The sequence below is a fragment of the Xenopus tropicalis genome, chromosome 1, assembly GCF_000004195.4.
Source record: "Xenopus tropicalis strain Nigerian chromosome 1, UCB_Xtro_10.0, whole genome shotgun sequence".
Taxonomy (NCBI): domain Eukaryota; kingdom Metazoa; phylum Chordata; class Amphibia; order Anura; family Pipidae; genus Xenopus; species Xenopus tropicalis.
This window is the reverse complement of record NC_030677.2, coordinates 76,334,987-76,351,895: the sequence shown is the minus strand read 5'-3', so window position 1 is coordinate 76,351,895 and position 16,909 is coordinate 76,334,987. Positions and strand designations below refer to the sequence as shown.

General features: G+C 40.7%; 1 protein-coding gene across 1 annotated transcript; it reads right to left on the bottom strand.

Moving 5' to 3' along the window:
- Nucleotides 1-142: 142 nt before the first annotated feature.
- LOC116411998 (Kruppel-like factor 18) lies at nucleotides 143-13,105 on the bottom strand. The gene is made up of 2 exons (XM_031904856.1): nucleotides 12,991-13,105; nucleotides 143-2,712 (listed from the first exon to the last, which is right to left on the bottom strand). Exons 1-2 carry the CDS (start codon nucleotides 13,103-13,105, stop codon nucleotides 143-145), a joined length of 2,685 nt encoding a protein of 894 aa, XP_031760716.1.
- Nucleotides 13,106-16,909: the final 3,804 nt, after the last annotated feature.

The following is a 16,909-nucleotide window of genomic DNA, read 5'->3' as shown; positions in this document are numbered from 1 at the left end:
TGGACCTACTCTGGTGCTGTAAAGGTAAGCACAGGGGGGCGGCATTAGAGGGGCTGCTTGGAGTGGCTCAGGGGCTGCTGGGTATTGCGCTCTCTGAACTAGCAGAGCTGAATTTTCATTTAAAAAAACAAAAATTTGGCTTCTAAAGAGGAGGCTTTTTGCTGCCCCTGGTAACTAGCCGCTCACTACTGCCTGAGGAAAGATTCTCACCGGTAACTAGCCACTCACTACTGCCTGAGGAAAGATTCTCACCGGTAACTAGCTGCTCACTACTGCATGAGGAAAGCTTCTCACCAGTAACTAGCCGCTCACTACTGCCTGAGCAAAGATTCTCACCAGTAACTAGCCGCTCACTACTGCCTGAGCAAAGATTCTCACCAGTAACTAGCCACTCACTACTGCCTGAGGAAAGATTCTCACCGGTAACTAGCCGCTCACTACTGCTTGAGGAAAGCTTCTCACCAGTAACTAGCCGCTCACTACTGCCTGAGCAAAGATTCTCACCAGTAACTAGCCGCTCACTACTGCCTGAGGAAAGATTCTCACCAGTAACTAGCCGCTCACTACTGCCTGAGGAAAGATTCTCACCAGTAACTAGCCGCTCACTACTGCCTGAGGAAAGATTCTCACCGGTAACTAGCCACTCACTACTGCCTGAGGAAAGATTCTCACCAGTAACTAGCTGCTCACTACTGCCTGAGGAAAGATTCTCACCAGTAACTAGCCGCTCACTACTGCCTGAGGAAAGATTCTCACCAGTAACTAGCCGCTCACTACTGCCTGAGGAAAGATTCTCACCGGTAACTAGCCGCTCACTACTGCCTGAGCAAAGATTCTCACCAGTAACTAGCCTCTCACTACTGCCTGAGGAAAGATTCTCACCAGTAACTAGCCGCTCACTACTGCCTGAGGAAAGATTCTCACCAGTAACTAGCCGCTCACTACTGCCTGAGGAAAGATTCTCACCAGTAACTAGCCGCTCACTACTGCCTGAGGAAAGATTCTCACCGGTAACTAGCCACTCACTACTGCCTGAGGAAAGATTCTCACCAGTAACTAGCTGCTCACTACTGCCTGAGGAAAGATTCTCACCAGTAACTAGCCGCTCACTACTGCCTGAGGAAAGATTCTCACCAGTAACTAGCCGCTCACTACTGCCTGAGGAAAGATTCTCACCGGTAACTAGCCGCTCACTACTGCCTGAGGAAAGATTCTCACCGGTAACTAGCCACTCACTACTGCCTGAGCAAAGATTCTCACCAGTAACTAGCCGCTCACTACTGCCTGAGGAAAGATTCTCACCGGTAACTAGCCGCTCACTACTGCCTGAGGAAAGATTCTCACCGGTAACTAGCCACTCACTACTGCCTGAGGAAAGATTCTCACCGGTAACTAGCCACTCACTACTGCCTGAGGAAAGATTCTCACCGGTAACTAGCTGCTCACTACTGCATGAGGAAAGCTTCTCACCAGTAACTAGCCGCTCACTACTGCCTGAGCAAAGATTCTCACCAGTAACTAGCCGCTCACTACTGCCTGAGCAAAGATTCTCACCAGTAACTAGCCACTCACTACTGCCTGAGGAAAGATTCTCACCGGTAACTAGCCGCTCACTACTGCTTGAGGAAAGCTTCTCACCAGTAACTAGCCGCTCACTACTGCCTGAGCAAAGATTCTCACCAGTAACTAGCCGCTCACTACTGCCTGAGGAAAGATTCTCACCAGTAACTAGCCGCTCACTACTGCCTGAGGAAAGATTCTCACCAGTAACTAGCCGCTCACTACTGCCTGAGGAAAGATTCTCACCGGTAACTAGCCACTCACTACTGCCTGAGGAAAGATTCTCACCAGTAACTAGCCGCTCACTACTGCCTGAGCAAAGATTCTCACCAGTAACTAGCCGCTCACTACTGCCTGAGGAAAGATTCTCACCAGTAACTAGCCGCTCACTACTGCCTGAGGAAAGATTCTCACCGGTAACTAGCCGCTCACTACTGCCTGAGGAAAGATTCTCACCGGTAACTAGCCGCTCACTACTGCCTGAGGAAAGATTCTCACCGGTAACTAGCCGCTTACTACTGCCTGAGGAAAGATTCTCACCAGTAACTAGCCGCTCACTACTGCCTGAGGAAAGATTCTCACCGGTAACTAGCCGCTCACTACTGCCTGAGGAAAGATTCTCACCGGTAACTAGCCGCTCACTACTGCCTGAGGAAAGCTTCTCACCAGTAACTAGCCGCTCACTACTGCCTGAGGAAAGATTCTCACCGGTAACTAGCCGCTCACTACTGCCTGAGGAAAGATTCTCACCGGTAACTAGCCACTCACTACTGCCTGAGGAAAGATTCTCACCGGTAACTAGCCGCTCACTACTGCCTGAGGAAAGATTCTCACCGGTAACTAGCCGCTTACTACTGCCTGAGGAAAGATTCTCACCAGTAACTAGCCGCTCACTACTGCCTGAGGAAAGATTCTCACCGGTAACTAGCCGCTCACTACTGCCTGAGGAAAGATTCTCACCGGTAACTAGCCGCTCACTACTGCCTGAGGAAAGCTTCTCACCAGTAACTAGCCGCTCACTACTGCCTGAGGAAAGATTCTCACCGGTAACTAGCCGCTCACTACTGCCTGAGGAAAGATTCTCACCGGTAACTAGCCGCTCACTACTGCCTGAGGAAAGATTCTCACCAGTAACTAGCTGCTCACTACTGCCTGAGCAATGTAGATGTCGATAAATTTGTAAACAAAAAATAATTCTAAGCAACTTTGCAATATGCATAAATTACAAATGTGAAATGTTTTTCAAGTCATTTGTATATATTATTTCTATTAAAAGCAAAGCTTGTCTGTCCTTTTCTATTCTCTGCCCTGATGGCTCTGTCTTTTGAAACAATATAACAGACCCGTCTCGCTGGAGGAGATTGACTTTTGCAACATTGTCATAACCAGGAGTTAAGCAAAAACTGCTTTTATTAGGAATTACATTTAGAAATAACTTTTAAAGCACTACAAATTTTCAATAAATCATATTGAAAGTTGCTTAAAATTATGTTTTCTTTCATTAGGCAAAATATTTTTTGGGTTGACATGTCCTTTAAGGGTAATGGCACACGGGGAGATTTATCGCCCACGGTTAAATTTCAGCTACTGTGGGTGACAAATCCCCAAAATGTGCAGAAAACTTTGTGTGACTTCAGAAAACACAGTTCCACGTGTGCTTTCCCACCAATGTTTCACTTATTACTGGTGGCAAAGCATTTCAGGGAGATTTGCCACCTGTGTTAGTCGAGATTTTACCGCAAGTGACAATTCTCCCAATGTTCCATTACCTTAAGTTGAGCCATTACTTTTCCAGTTTACAGCACCACCCTGCTTGCTTTGTGTCACAACCCTCCCCCCACTGGAGGTAAGAACTGTTTAGAAAGGTGCCAACCCTACTTTCATTTGGAAAAACTTTTCACTGAAAATGGCAGACCCCTCAGCTGGAACAGCTCTACATTTTGATTGGAATATATTCTCCATTTCTGTTGTAATACATGATTAGCAAATTTCTGTTTATTAGCAAAGTCGAAGTTACCTAACCTCAAATTCAAAAAGCATTCTGTTTAAAAGGACCCCATGGTTTGCTAACCAGAATTTACTCCCCTATTTGCTCCCTTCTTTATAACTTGTCTTCTCAGGAACTAATATGTTTCTGATTAGGAAATAAGGAAGTTGCATTCCGTGCTGCTATCATGGGTTGTGCCAAGGCATACTGGCATACAATGAAACAACATCATGTACAACATAGTGACATCCTGGCCAACACTCAGCAACATAATCAAAACTCAGACTTAGGGGCAGATTTACTAATCCACGAACGGACCGAAAGCGTCCGAACGCGTTTTTTCGTAATGATCGGTATTTTTGCGACTTTTTCGTCGCCGTCGCGGTTTTTCCGTATGTCCCGCGATTTTTTCATTGCCGTTACGACTTTATCGTATATTTTCCGCGACTTTTTCGGCGCCGTCGCGAAAAAATCGGATTGGTTTTTCCGTCATTTACAATTGCTCAATACGAAAAAATCGCGACGGCGATGAAAAAGTTGCGCATAATACAATAAAGTCATGACGGCAACGAAAAAATTTCGCAAAATACGAAAAAAAATGCGTCAGCGACGAAAAAGTTTCCAATCCGATTTTTTCCCATTTGGGATTCGGATTCGTGGATTAGTAAATGTGCCCCATAATTTCACATCTGCCATATACCAAATCATTTTATAGATAGATCTATAAAATGTATTTATATTACATAGATAATCTGACGAGCAAAAAATATGAGTTCTCTCCTTGGAAGAAAACAGAACTCTGAACTGTACCAATATTTTGGAAAATACTGTAAGAAAAATATTGATTAAAAAATGTAATTGCTTATAGCCATTTAAAAGGGAATCGTCAAAGGCTATACATCTCCTAACACATTTACTTTTGGCATAAAAAGCCCTCTTTAGACCAAGGCGGTAGTGCTTCTTTTTTTCTACACTACAACCTTTGCTTATTTACCTATCATAGCATAATAAATTATAAAGAATATTTTATTTGGACTCAAAATAATACTTATTTAATGGACTGTATTGGAATAAATGGGCCCCTTTTCTGAGTGTGGGTTTTAACAGGTGTCACATGTAGGTTGTGGAAATAATGAACAGTATAGGAAATTCCCATGGTTTCCCAAGCCAGCAGGCTGAAGGCCATGAGATGCTTCTTGTTCCCAAAGCTTTAGAGAATACATTTGCTTATTTTATAAAACTGGGAAAAAATGAAACTTGAAAGCTGACAAGGAGCATGAGAAAAGTAATGGAAATCAGGAGAGAACAAGGAATGGGATTGATGTGCACAATGTAGCTTTAATAGAAGTTCACTCGTCTTTTGCCCTTTCCATGCTCCAAGTTTTTCAGTGTTAAGGAGCATTTTAATGTTGTATGAATTCTGAGTTAAAATACATAGTTCTTCATAAGATAAAAGAAAAATAGTATTTTCTCCATGCTAGACACTCTGTTCTTTTTGACGTTTATGTTGTAAAAAATAAAAAAAATAAAATCATCCTAAGGTGAGTTTCAAGTTGTACTGATGTAGCACTGGCAGTTGCAAAGACATTTTATTTCAAGGGGTTATATGCTGCAGCAAAGACAAGCCACCAAACTGTTACTGTGACATCTGCATTTTTATTTTTTAAAAACATAATAACATAGCATTTGAGGTTGATGTCCATCAACCAAGTGAAACCTGCCTAACTGCTTCCCAAAGAGGAAGGCTAAAAAATTCCCATTTAAAGCCACTTAGATTTGCCTCAATGGGGGAGAAATATTCCTTTCTGATTCCAAGAGACTGGACTAACTTTGTATTAAGGGGTTGATTTTCAACAATTTAATATTTGATTATTTTCTCGATTTGGGTTTTTTGGCGCTTCAAAAACTGGAATTTGAGTTACATTTCAAAAACTTGCATGCCTTTATTTATTAAACACAAACCCCCCCCAAAAACTCGAATGTAAAACTTCACTATCTAAAAGCTTGCAAGTTTCTAGAGCAGTCAATGGGAGTTGCCCTAGGCAAAGTCAAGGCATATGTTCAATTGAAATTTATGAGTTTTATTCAAGTTTAAAACTCAAATATTCAAGTATTTGAGTTTTTTTATTTGCACAAGTTTACCACTTTAATAAATAAGTGAGAATTTGATATGCGAGTTTAATCGATTTAGAAAAATTTGAATTCAAAAATTGATAAATAAGCTCCTAAGAGTTAATTTTAGCATCAAACCCTATCTCGAAACTATCTGCAAGAAAAGATTTCTAGAACTTCACAGTTCTCATTGTAAAAAACATTTTTGTACATTAAGATGAAACCTTTGTTCTTCTAATCTCAGTGGATATCTTTGTGCCTGATATAAAAATCTACTGTTGAGTATCTAGTCTAAACAACCTTGTTAACCTTACCTCATAACTGAAACGTTCCATACACTTTACCAGCTTAAACTCATAACTTTTCAAGAAGAGGGGAAGTTTGAAATCGCTGTGGGTACCAAATGCTAGGCACCCCCAAACTTAATTCACTTACCTGATACCCCAGGACAGTGCTCCTGTTCCCATAAAACTGCCCCTGCCTGGTGTCCTTCTCAGTAAGCACCGACAGTGATCCGCTTCATTCTAAGCATGAGTGTGCATGTGCAGCAAAGCCAAACTTTAACAAAAAAGGCAGCCTTTTCACTTTACTGAGGTTGTGTCAGTCCCCAGGTAGATAAGAAGCTCGATCTCTGAGAAGAACTCCATGCCAGGGCAATTTTCGCTAAAAGAGGCCTCGGCCTGGGGTAAGTAAATACAATCGCAGAGGGGTGCCTAACATTGGCACCCCCAGTGATTCTATGTTTCCTTCTCCTTTAAAGGAGCAGTTCAGTGTAAAAATAAAACTGGGTAAAATAGACAGACTGCACTAAATAAAAAATGTTTTCAATATAATGTCAAAAATGTAATCTATAAGGGCTGGGGCAGACAGATGTCTAACATAATAGCTACTTCCTTCTTTACAGCTTTCTAAGTTGTTAGCAGTCAGTAACCAATCAGTGACCTGAGGGAGGGAGGCATATGGGATATAACTGTTTAGTTAGTTTGCTTTTGAATCTGACCTGCATGCTCACAAACTAACTGAACAGTTATATCCCATGTGCCCCCCCCCCCTAAAGTCACTGACTAACTAAGAGCTTAGAAAGCTGAAAGCAGAAAGTAGTGTTCTGACTATTATGTTAGACATCTGACCACTCCAGCCTTTTATAAATTACATTTTTGCCTAACTAACTATATTGCAAATAGTTTTTATTTTGCGCAGTCTATCCATTTTAACCAGTTTCATTTTTACACTGAACTTTTCCTTTAAAGGGGACATAGCCTTGACCACTTAGCGTAAGAAGATTATAAACGGTAAACAATTAATAGTAGTAAAGGTATGGGATCCCTTATCAAGAAACCTGTTATCCAGAAAGTTCCAAATTATGGAAAGGCCATCTCCCATAGACTCCATTATAAGCAAATAATTCTATTTTTTTTTAAATGATTTCCTTTTTCTCTGTTATTATAAAACAGTACTTTGTACTTGATCCTAACTAAGATATAATTAATCCTTATTGGAGGCAAAACAAGCCTGTTGAGTTTATTCAATATTTAAATGATTTTTAGCAGACTTAAGTTATGGATATCCAAATTACAGAAAGATCCCTTATCTGGAAAACCCTGGGTCCCAAGCATTCTGGATAACGGGTCCCATCCCTGTATAGTTTTTATCATATCTCTTGGATACAGTTTCTCAAAAATTAAAAAAAAAATAAATGATCTCCATCACAACCCCTTTCCCACACTTCCCCTCTTACATGTCTAACAGAGTCGGGCTAGCCTCAGGCTCTTTCCCATTAGCATAAACTGATGTCAGTGAGTGACAAGCAGAACTCATATACCAGCCCCCTGCATGATTAAACTGTATAACATTTTACAAGGAAAAACAAGATTTTATTATTTTTTGCAGGGTACTATACATTTAAAGGAAAGGGGAATATATACTAAGAGATTAGGGTTAATACAATATGTATCCTTTAAGCAATGGAGACTAATACTGCAAATTCTAGATAGGGCCTTACCAGTGCTTTGTAAAGGGGAAGAAAACCCCCCTCCATCTGCAACTCTATACCTATTTAAATACAAAACAATACCCTGCTGCTACTGCATCTGCAGTTATTCTCCACAAGTACCCATTCTCCATCAAAGGTATGCTTAACTTAAGGTGGCCATACACAGGCCGATTCTACCCCTCCAAAAACTGCCCCACTGTACAACCTAATAGTAGATGACCAACAACTAAATTACAGATGCATGAGTATTCACCAGTGACAATTCTGCTTAGCAACACTATGGGGGACATTTATTAATACACGAACGCTCCGAGCGTATTTTCTGCGACTTTTTCGTACCTTGCGCAACTTTTTTGTACTTTGCTGCAAAATTTGTGTGACAAAATCGTATTGTCACGCCGAGTACAAAAGTTTCATTCAAGCTTCGTTATCGTGACTTTCCTTGGGCCAGGCTGGAGCTGCAGAGTGCCATTGAGTCCTATGGGAGACTTTCCTTGGGCCAGGTTGGAGCTGCAGAGTGCCATTGAGCCCTATGGGAGACTTTCCTTGGGCCAGGTTGGAGCTGCAGAGTGCCATTGAGTCCTATGGGAGACTTTCCTTGGGCCAGGTTGGAGCTGCAGAGTGCCATTGAGCCCTATGGGAGACTTTCCTTGGGCCGGGTTGGAGCTGCAGAGTGCCATTGAGCCCTATGGGAGACTTTCCTTGGGCCAGGCTGGAGCTGCAGAGTGCCATTGAGTCCTATGGGAGACTTTCCTTGGGCCAGGTTGGAGCTGCAGAGTGCCATTGAGCCCTATGGGAGACTTTCCTTGGGCCAGGTTGGAGCTGCAGAGTGCCATTGAGTCCTATGGGAGACTTTCCTTGGGCCGGGTTGGAGCTGCAGAGTGCCATTGAGTCCTATGGGAGACTTTCCTTGGGCCGGGTTGGAGCTGCAGAGTGCCATTGAGCCCTATGGGAGACTTTCCTTGGGCCAGGTTGGAGCTGCAGAGTGCCATTGAGTCCTATGGGAGACTTTCCTTGGGCCGGGTTGGAGCTGCAGAGTGCCATTGAGTCCTATGGGAGACTTTCCTTGGGCCAGGTTGGAGCTGCAGAGTGCCATTGAGCCCTATGGGAGACTTTCCTTGGGCCATGTTGGAGCTGCAGAGTGCCATTGAGTCCTATGGGAGACTTTCCTTGGGCCGGGTTGGAGCTGCAGAGTGCCATTGAGTCCTATGGGAGACTTTCCTTGGGCCGGGTTGGAGCTGCAGAGTGCCATTGAGTCCTATGGGAGACTTTCCTTGGGCCGGGTTGGAGCTGCAGAGTGCCACTGAGTCCTATGGGAGGCTTCCAAAATTATGCACAGAAGGATCAAAGTTGGAAAGGTTTTCCCGCTGTTTACAATCCTTCAATAGGAAAATTTCGGATCGCCAATACGATATTATCATGACTAATACGATTTTTTTCGTAGGCATTTTCTTGATATTTACAATCTTCAGAAATTATCGTATCCAATCCGAATTTTTCCCATTCGAGATTCGAACTTGTGATTTCATGAATGTGCCCCTAAGTCAGTCATCTTGCTCTTATCTTGCATACAGAGATTACTGTGTACCTTTGGCTGAATGATATTATGCTATAATCAAACCACAGGAGGCAGGACATAATGCTGTTTAGTTGTTCTGTTGATCGTTCTTCCTATTTCTAGCTTACAGATTTCATTTTGCCCCATTTAATTCACTGGGAACAAATCTAGTTAGCATGCAATGCCATTTCGCCTCTTGCCTGCAATGTCCAGGGGATTACATGTGAATATATGAATGGGCTCTATCCTAAATACCATTGCATGTCACCCAGCACCTTCAATGCGTGAAAAAATTAACAACATAAAAAATGGAAAGGGAAAAATTAGGAAATTTTAAAAGCCATGTGTTGTGCTAAAAATATATCCACTGTAAACATTAGTGGTTAAGTAGCTAGAGAAGGCCAGACCACCATGCAAGGCTGCTAAAAAGAGGGCGTTTGTATTGCCTTTGATATATGGTTAAGGAAAGGAAAAAAATCTGCATATAAGCTTGAAAAAAATGATTTCATATGAAAAAGACACGCTGAATTAAAGCTCAAGCAAGATGTTTTTATGATCTTACCCCCCACTGGTTCATCACAAAGCAAGAAGAAAAGTTTTTTTTTAAATCCATCTGTCATCCTGTGTAAATATCATAATGGCTATTGCTTAGCCTGAGATCAGAAAGAAATTCTTCTCCTCACAAGATATTTCAAAATGGATTTCCCTTTCAAACAGAAGTCATTTTTCCTCCTAATATGTTTTGGTAATTCTTTATATTTATCATAAATTCTACCCTTGAATTGTTGCAACGACTCAGATTTCCACCAGCTACTTAATAACATTATTGTTATTAATCACAGCTGTGGCCTTTCTGACTTCAGAAAAGGGTCCCTTTAAACTTTAAAAAGATTTGAGTAGTAGTGCTGTATTTTGCAAACTAATAGGCTAATAAATGCACTAATTATGTTTTTACAAATATAAAGATTCTGCTTTCAAAAGGAAGTCATGCAGATTATTTTGCAAAATTCTGGAGATCAGGTTTAAAGTACATTAAGAAAGATTCTGAACATAATGCCTTTTACCTTTTATACAGGTTGTGCAATTTCATGGAAATGTATATTCACTAAAAATACTTTTTTTCAGCTCTCTACAAACAAGGTTCTTGGAACTATGTTATGATGTGGGAATTAAAGGTGAACTTCCATCCTTTATGTCTTAAACCAACATCATTCAAAAGCAGATGAGGAACAGACAAAGCTCAAGAAAGAATAAGCATGATTTGCTGAAATCCACAATACCGTACCTGTGAAAAATGTATGAATCTTAAATTAGTTAAGTTAACATGAAATAACTAATAAAATACCTCATGAAATAACTCTTTGTCCCCTATTCCAGTCTTTCACCTTTAAAATTCAGACAAGTATAAATTTTATATCATAGGGGCACATATATCAAAGTATGATTGTTTCCGAATACAAAAAATTTGTATTTCTTCTAAGTTTTAATACTGTGCGTATTTTCTGCGTTTAATTTGCATGACTTTTCCGTACTTTGCGACAAATTATATGCAACAAAATTTGTTGCAACGAGTACGAAAGTTTCGGATTCATTAAAGCTTCGTTATTGTGACTTTCCTTGGGTCAGGTTGGAGTTGCAGAGTGCCATTGAGTCCTATGGGAGGCTTCCAAAAACATGCACAGAAGGATCAAAGTCAGAAAGGTTTTCCTGCCATTTACGATCATTTGGATACGAAAATTTAGTGACTTTCGGATCGCCAATATGATACTATCGTGACTATTATGATTTTTTCGTGACATTTCCGATCATCAGAAATTATCGTATCTAATCCGAATTTTACCCATTTCGGGATTCAAACTTGTACTTCGATGAATCTGCCCCATAATGTTGCAATAAGATATAAACCATTAAGTATATATATATAGTATTTATAAGATATAAACTCCCCTTGTATGCAAATTGCTGTAAAGGTAAAAAAAAATCAGCAGGCAGAACTTATAGAACGCAGGTATAAAATGTGAAACTACTGTATATAACAAAAAAAATCTCAGTCCAATGTCTTCAGAGCTCAGTAATAATATGATGGAGAGAATATGCCATTCATATCTATGGCTCTAGAGTGCATGTTTTGGGAATGTTTATTGGTGGCTTTCCACAATTTGATACATAATTAAACTCTAGTTCAAACACTAACTCACTAAATATGAAGTTGTTCAGCTGTGCTAGTGGTTGTATAAAGTCATTAAAGGTCATGCATAGAGTGTAGTAGCCTTGTAAAGAGTTTATTTGTGAAGCAAACGTCTGCAAAAAGAAATGCAAACTGTTATGTAAGGCCATATACTTCATGTAAATGATAGCATTGCCATAGAAAAGGCACATTAAGAATGAGGGCTGTAGTACATGGTCAAGAATACTGTTTAAAATGCATAGTTTTGTGCTCAACAATCATAGGGCAAGAAGCTTGCTTGGAATTTTTCTTGACCCTGGCTGGAAGCTAGTTGTAGGTTGGTAACTAGCTGTAATGTAGTTTCACGTTTTGTAATGGGTGAAAAGTAGTATATGCCTAGATCAGGGCTGTCCAATTGGCGGCCCTCCACCATGTAGGCAAGAAAAATTCCGGCCCTCTGTACCACAGAAGTTGGACAGCACTGGCCTAGATGAATCGCCAAAAAGAGGTTAACAAATGTGTAAGTCAAGCAATCTAATTATCTAATTATGTCAGATACTGGTGGGGTCTGAAGAACCCGAATTGAGAGTTTAAATCTGCCCGTGTATGGCCCCTAAAAGTGTTTTACTTGCGACAATCTAAAGGTGAAAGTGTTTGCAGGAGATTTGTCACCTCGGTAGTGCAGATAATACAGGTGACAAATCTCCTCATTTGCCAGTAGCCTTCTGGGGACCTGGAACACTTTTTTTTTTCTTTCCCCAGCTTTTTTAACTTTCTCATAGGCTGCCTATCTAATTACATTTTAATATGGTCAAGTTATCCAAGAACCATTGCAATAGAACACCTGTAAAAATCCTATAGACTAAGCAAAACAGTGTCAGCAGCAAAGCAAAATTATACAAATTTCCATTCTGATCTGATATTTAAATTCCAAGTGCCATCCAAAATTATAAAAACGATTTCACAGGTTCCCATTAAATTACTTTTGGAAAGAGACAATTAACAAGAACTCTTAGCAAAATCCAGATGAAAATAAAAAGTCAGCTTCTTTGCTGAATCCAAAAACCAGTTCTCCAATGAACAGTACATTTTTTTCCACAACTGATCCAACAAAAATGGCACCACACCCTTGTGGCTGTAACTGCTTTTAATATTCATAGCGTGCTTAAAAATATTGTATAGAATGACAATATTTCACAATCCTAACCATACGCATGGGATTATATGAAAAGTCAAGTACCATCAGATATTGCATTTATTATACAGTAAATCAGAGCTCACCAATCTAGTGAAAGTAAGAAAAATATCAAAGAATAAGCATTAGCTAATTTGCGTTCTGTTGAAAATATGGCTAAGGAAGCTGACATAATGTTTTGCAATCTGAAAGTAAAATAATTTCTCCTTCAAAGTTGCCTGGGGTACAAATGATTCAGATGATCATCTTCCACTTTGCTATGCTTAATTAGAGCATTGGAAAAACAGACATTTTTCTGCTTTAGGCATTAATTCTACCTAAGAGTGCATGATCTGAACAGGAACTGGCACGGCTTTTGAATAATTTTTTCATCGTTACACAAGTGATCACTCATAAATGTGATGACTGGTAAAACTACTGTGCGAGTCGGATTCCTGGTTGCTGGTTCCACCCTGTCTTTTGGACCCGCTAACAGTGCTCGTTTCAGAGTATGCAAACATAAGGTAAGGCATGGTATATTTGCCAGCCGACATCTCACTAAATTAATTTGTTATATATGTATTGTGATGCTCTGACACCATTTAAATGGATCGTTAGTTCCAATTAAAAAAAAAAAAAAGTCTTCTGAGCTACACAGAGATGTCAACAGACTCCATGGCATGTGGGAGTTTATGAACCACTCCAGGCATTTTTAAACCTTTATTTTATGTTACTATTTAGTGTGAACTGGAACTGGCTTTAAAAAATCCAGGTCTGGATCGTTATTACCCTTATTACATGTGGTTACTTGACATCTCTGGCTATGGGTATACTGTACGTACATAACCAACCTTTGTGGTTGTAGGTTTTGAACCTGGGACTTCTTTTTTTGCTGGCTGCTCTCCCTAACCACTGGTCCAAGAGAGCAGCTCATTCCCCATTCAAGCTCCTTTTCACCTGGATCCCTGGCCTAGCTATTTCACCCCAGCATCCTTATTAGTGGGTTGGGGTCAGCCAATCAAGGCTGACCCTTCCCTATATAAGCCCTCCTCACATTCTGTGTCTGAGCATTGGCCTATTCACGTGAGCATATTGGCTTGCCCCAGCTCTTGTTGCCTTTTCCAACCTTCTACTAAGCACGGTGGCTTGTCCCTAGCTTGGTTCCTGCTCTCACTCTCACTCATCCTCTCAATCTGCTCCTGTTCCAGTCCTTGCTCAAGATTCTACACCCACTTTACCCCACTTCTGCCTGTTCTGATTCTTCAACCTCTTTGTCTGCCTTCTGTTCTTGCTCAACATTCCTAGTCTTCACCCACTCCATCTAGTCACTCTCTCTATATGGCCGCTCCATCCTACTCTTTCTGTTCCTGATTCATTGTTCCTGTTGGCAATATTTCCAGTCCTTGCCTGAAAGACTCACTTTTCCCTAATTCTCCACCTTAGAATCCCCTACCACTTTCCTCACAGTAGTAAATTGACTGTGAATAAGAATAAACCTTACAGCAAAGAGCCGATGAAAGAAAACATTGCTATTTCCCTGCACATAGTTATTCAGAATGATAAACATGTATTTAAGGCCCTTAACAGCTTTCACTTTCACACAAAATTCTCCATCATGTGGGCCATTCTAAACAAACTGGCATAATGTAAGGCTGCATATATTTAACCATTCCCCTGAAATTGCAATAAATACTATAATTAAACACAGAACAATTATTTTCAAATATCTTTCTATGCATGTCATTCAGCAAGAGAAGAGAGTTACATAGCTTAAATACTAACAATCAAAGGTAGTAGTTGCGAAAGAAGGCCCTCTCCCATAGTCTTTATTTTAAACAAATAATTCAAATGTTTAAAAATGATTTCCCTTTTCTCTGTAATAATAAAATACCTTGTACTTGATCCCAAATAAGATATAATTAATCCTTAATGGAGGCAAACCATACTATTCGGTTTATATAATGTTTAAATTCTGTTTTAGTAGACTTAAGGTATGGCGATCCATAGGTGGAGGGAGTCTTTTTTGTTGGGAGAGGCTAAAGATGGGCCATACATAGACTGACCTAAAGCTAATGTGAGACTTGCGGATTTGCTGCTGGCATAAAAATAAACCTCCCTAACTACTTCTTGTGGTTTCCACTGACTTCCAGGGATACTGTGCAAAAGTGTGCGTGGGAGTGCTTATTTCACCCTAAATTGTTTAGGATGTAAAAGTATTCATACATGAATGCATTGATGCAGTGGATAATGACATGCCAGGCATATTATATACAGTTAAATGCAGTCTATATTTACAAAACCAGCACATTATATGCAGTGAGATGCAGTGGGTACTGATGGCAGATATTCAAGCCCTCGCACTATAACATTGGCACTGACACAACATTGGTTTGTTTCCCAGCTATGCAGCCTCATGAGGGCTCCACTGTAACTATCTAGAAATGAACAAAACAATCACAACAGTTACAGAAAAAGTAAATGCAAAACAAAACAACACCAACAAATACATAAAATAACACAGCTTTTTTTAGGGGGACTGGAGCAAGTGTGATATTATAAGTGTCAGGTGACAAAAAACTATTAAATTTCAGTTTAGTACCTGTGTATAGTAGGTGGTGAGGATCTTATGCTTCAGCTCTGTCTACATCTAAGCCCCACATTAATGGTGGCAACACAGCAAAAACCCAATGGTTGGTGCTCACAGAAGGGATATCACCCTTCATTCATATGTGAAAGAATTATATTATGTCATATTAAGACCCTGCCTATGTGTGCCATACTATGCCTACCCTATGCTGCCTGTGTGTGCCATACTCTGTTTGCCCTACCATACCTATGTGTGCCATACTCTGCCTGCCTTCTCCTGCCTATGTGTGCCATACTATGCCTGCCCTCCCCTGCCTATGTGTGCCATACTCTGCCTGCCCTCCCCTGCCTATGTGTGCCATACTCTGCCTGCCCTCCCCTGCCTATGTGTGCCATACTATGCCTGCCCTCCCCTGCCTATGTGTGCCATACTCTGCCTGCCCTCCCCTGCCTATGTGTGCCATACTCTGCCTGCCCTCCCCTGCCTATGTGTGCCATACTATGCCTGCCCTCCCCTGCCTATGTGTGCCATACTCTGCCTGCCCTCCTCTGCCTATGTGTGCCATACTTTGCCTGCCTGCACACAGGCAGCATACAGTGACACAATAGGGTTGATTCACTAAAGTGCGTTAATTTTTATTGCATGCTTTATTTGCGTTAAAATAGACGCGACAATTAGCGCGCTATTCACAAGAGTATTACCGCATGCGTTAAGTCGCACATCACATACGTTAATTTACGCGCTATCGCATGCGTTCATTTTAACGCATGCGTTAATTTGCGCGCAGAAATGAATACTAACGCATGATTCACAAACACTTAGACGCGCTAAATATCGCATTAGTCTATGCGAAAATTAACACCTACTTGAGGCAGGCGGTAATTATAGAAAAGTACAGTTAATAAGCTTTTGGCAATAAAATATGGACTTTGCAGTGGGATTTATTCAAGTATGTGTTGGCCCTAGAGTGATGCAGCCTCCAGTTTGCAGGGAAATGGTAATATTTTGGCATATTTTGTCGCGAATATTTAGTCGCCATAATATTGCATTTTGCATTTATTCTGTGTCTAAAATGTGCCACTAAATTTAAGCCACTTTTCTTAAATGCCCCCCCCCCACCATTTACTGGCCTAATTTGTTGTTGTACTACACAGCTTTGAGGACATATATTTAGACGCGATAAAATTTTTAACACGCGCTATAAATAGCGCATGTTTTAACACACTTTAGTGAATCAGCCCTAATGCTGGATGTGTCTGAGGTGTGAACAGGTGAACAATGGGGGTGATTACAGCCCGAGCCTGAGGTGTGAACACTGCAGGGGGTTAACAATGAAGGCATTAAAAGGTGTAAACAGTACAGGGGATTACATGTTTAAACAATACAGGGGGATTACAGCCTGAATCTGAGGTGTGAGCAATGCAGGGGGGCCAGTTAATCTCACTACTGATACCATTTAAATCTTAGACAAAGGTAAGCCATCAAAGCAGCCAGACAAGTGGGGGGCCGCACAGAGGGGGGTCGCGGGCCGCTAGTTGGACAGCTCTGTTATATATAAATGAATAATAACAAAAGTACTTCAAATCTGACATAACATCTATTTTAAAGCATATCAGAATTAGGTGCTGCAGCAATAAATACTTGACATGATTATTTTGTTGTATTGTCTTGCAATATATACTTCAATACAGTGTTTGAAACAAATTTGAAGGGGTGGAATTCAAATGCATTTTACAACTGTATCTGTGACCTTTGTCCCATTTCACTCATT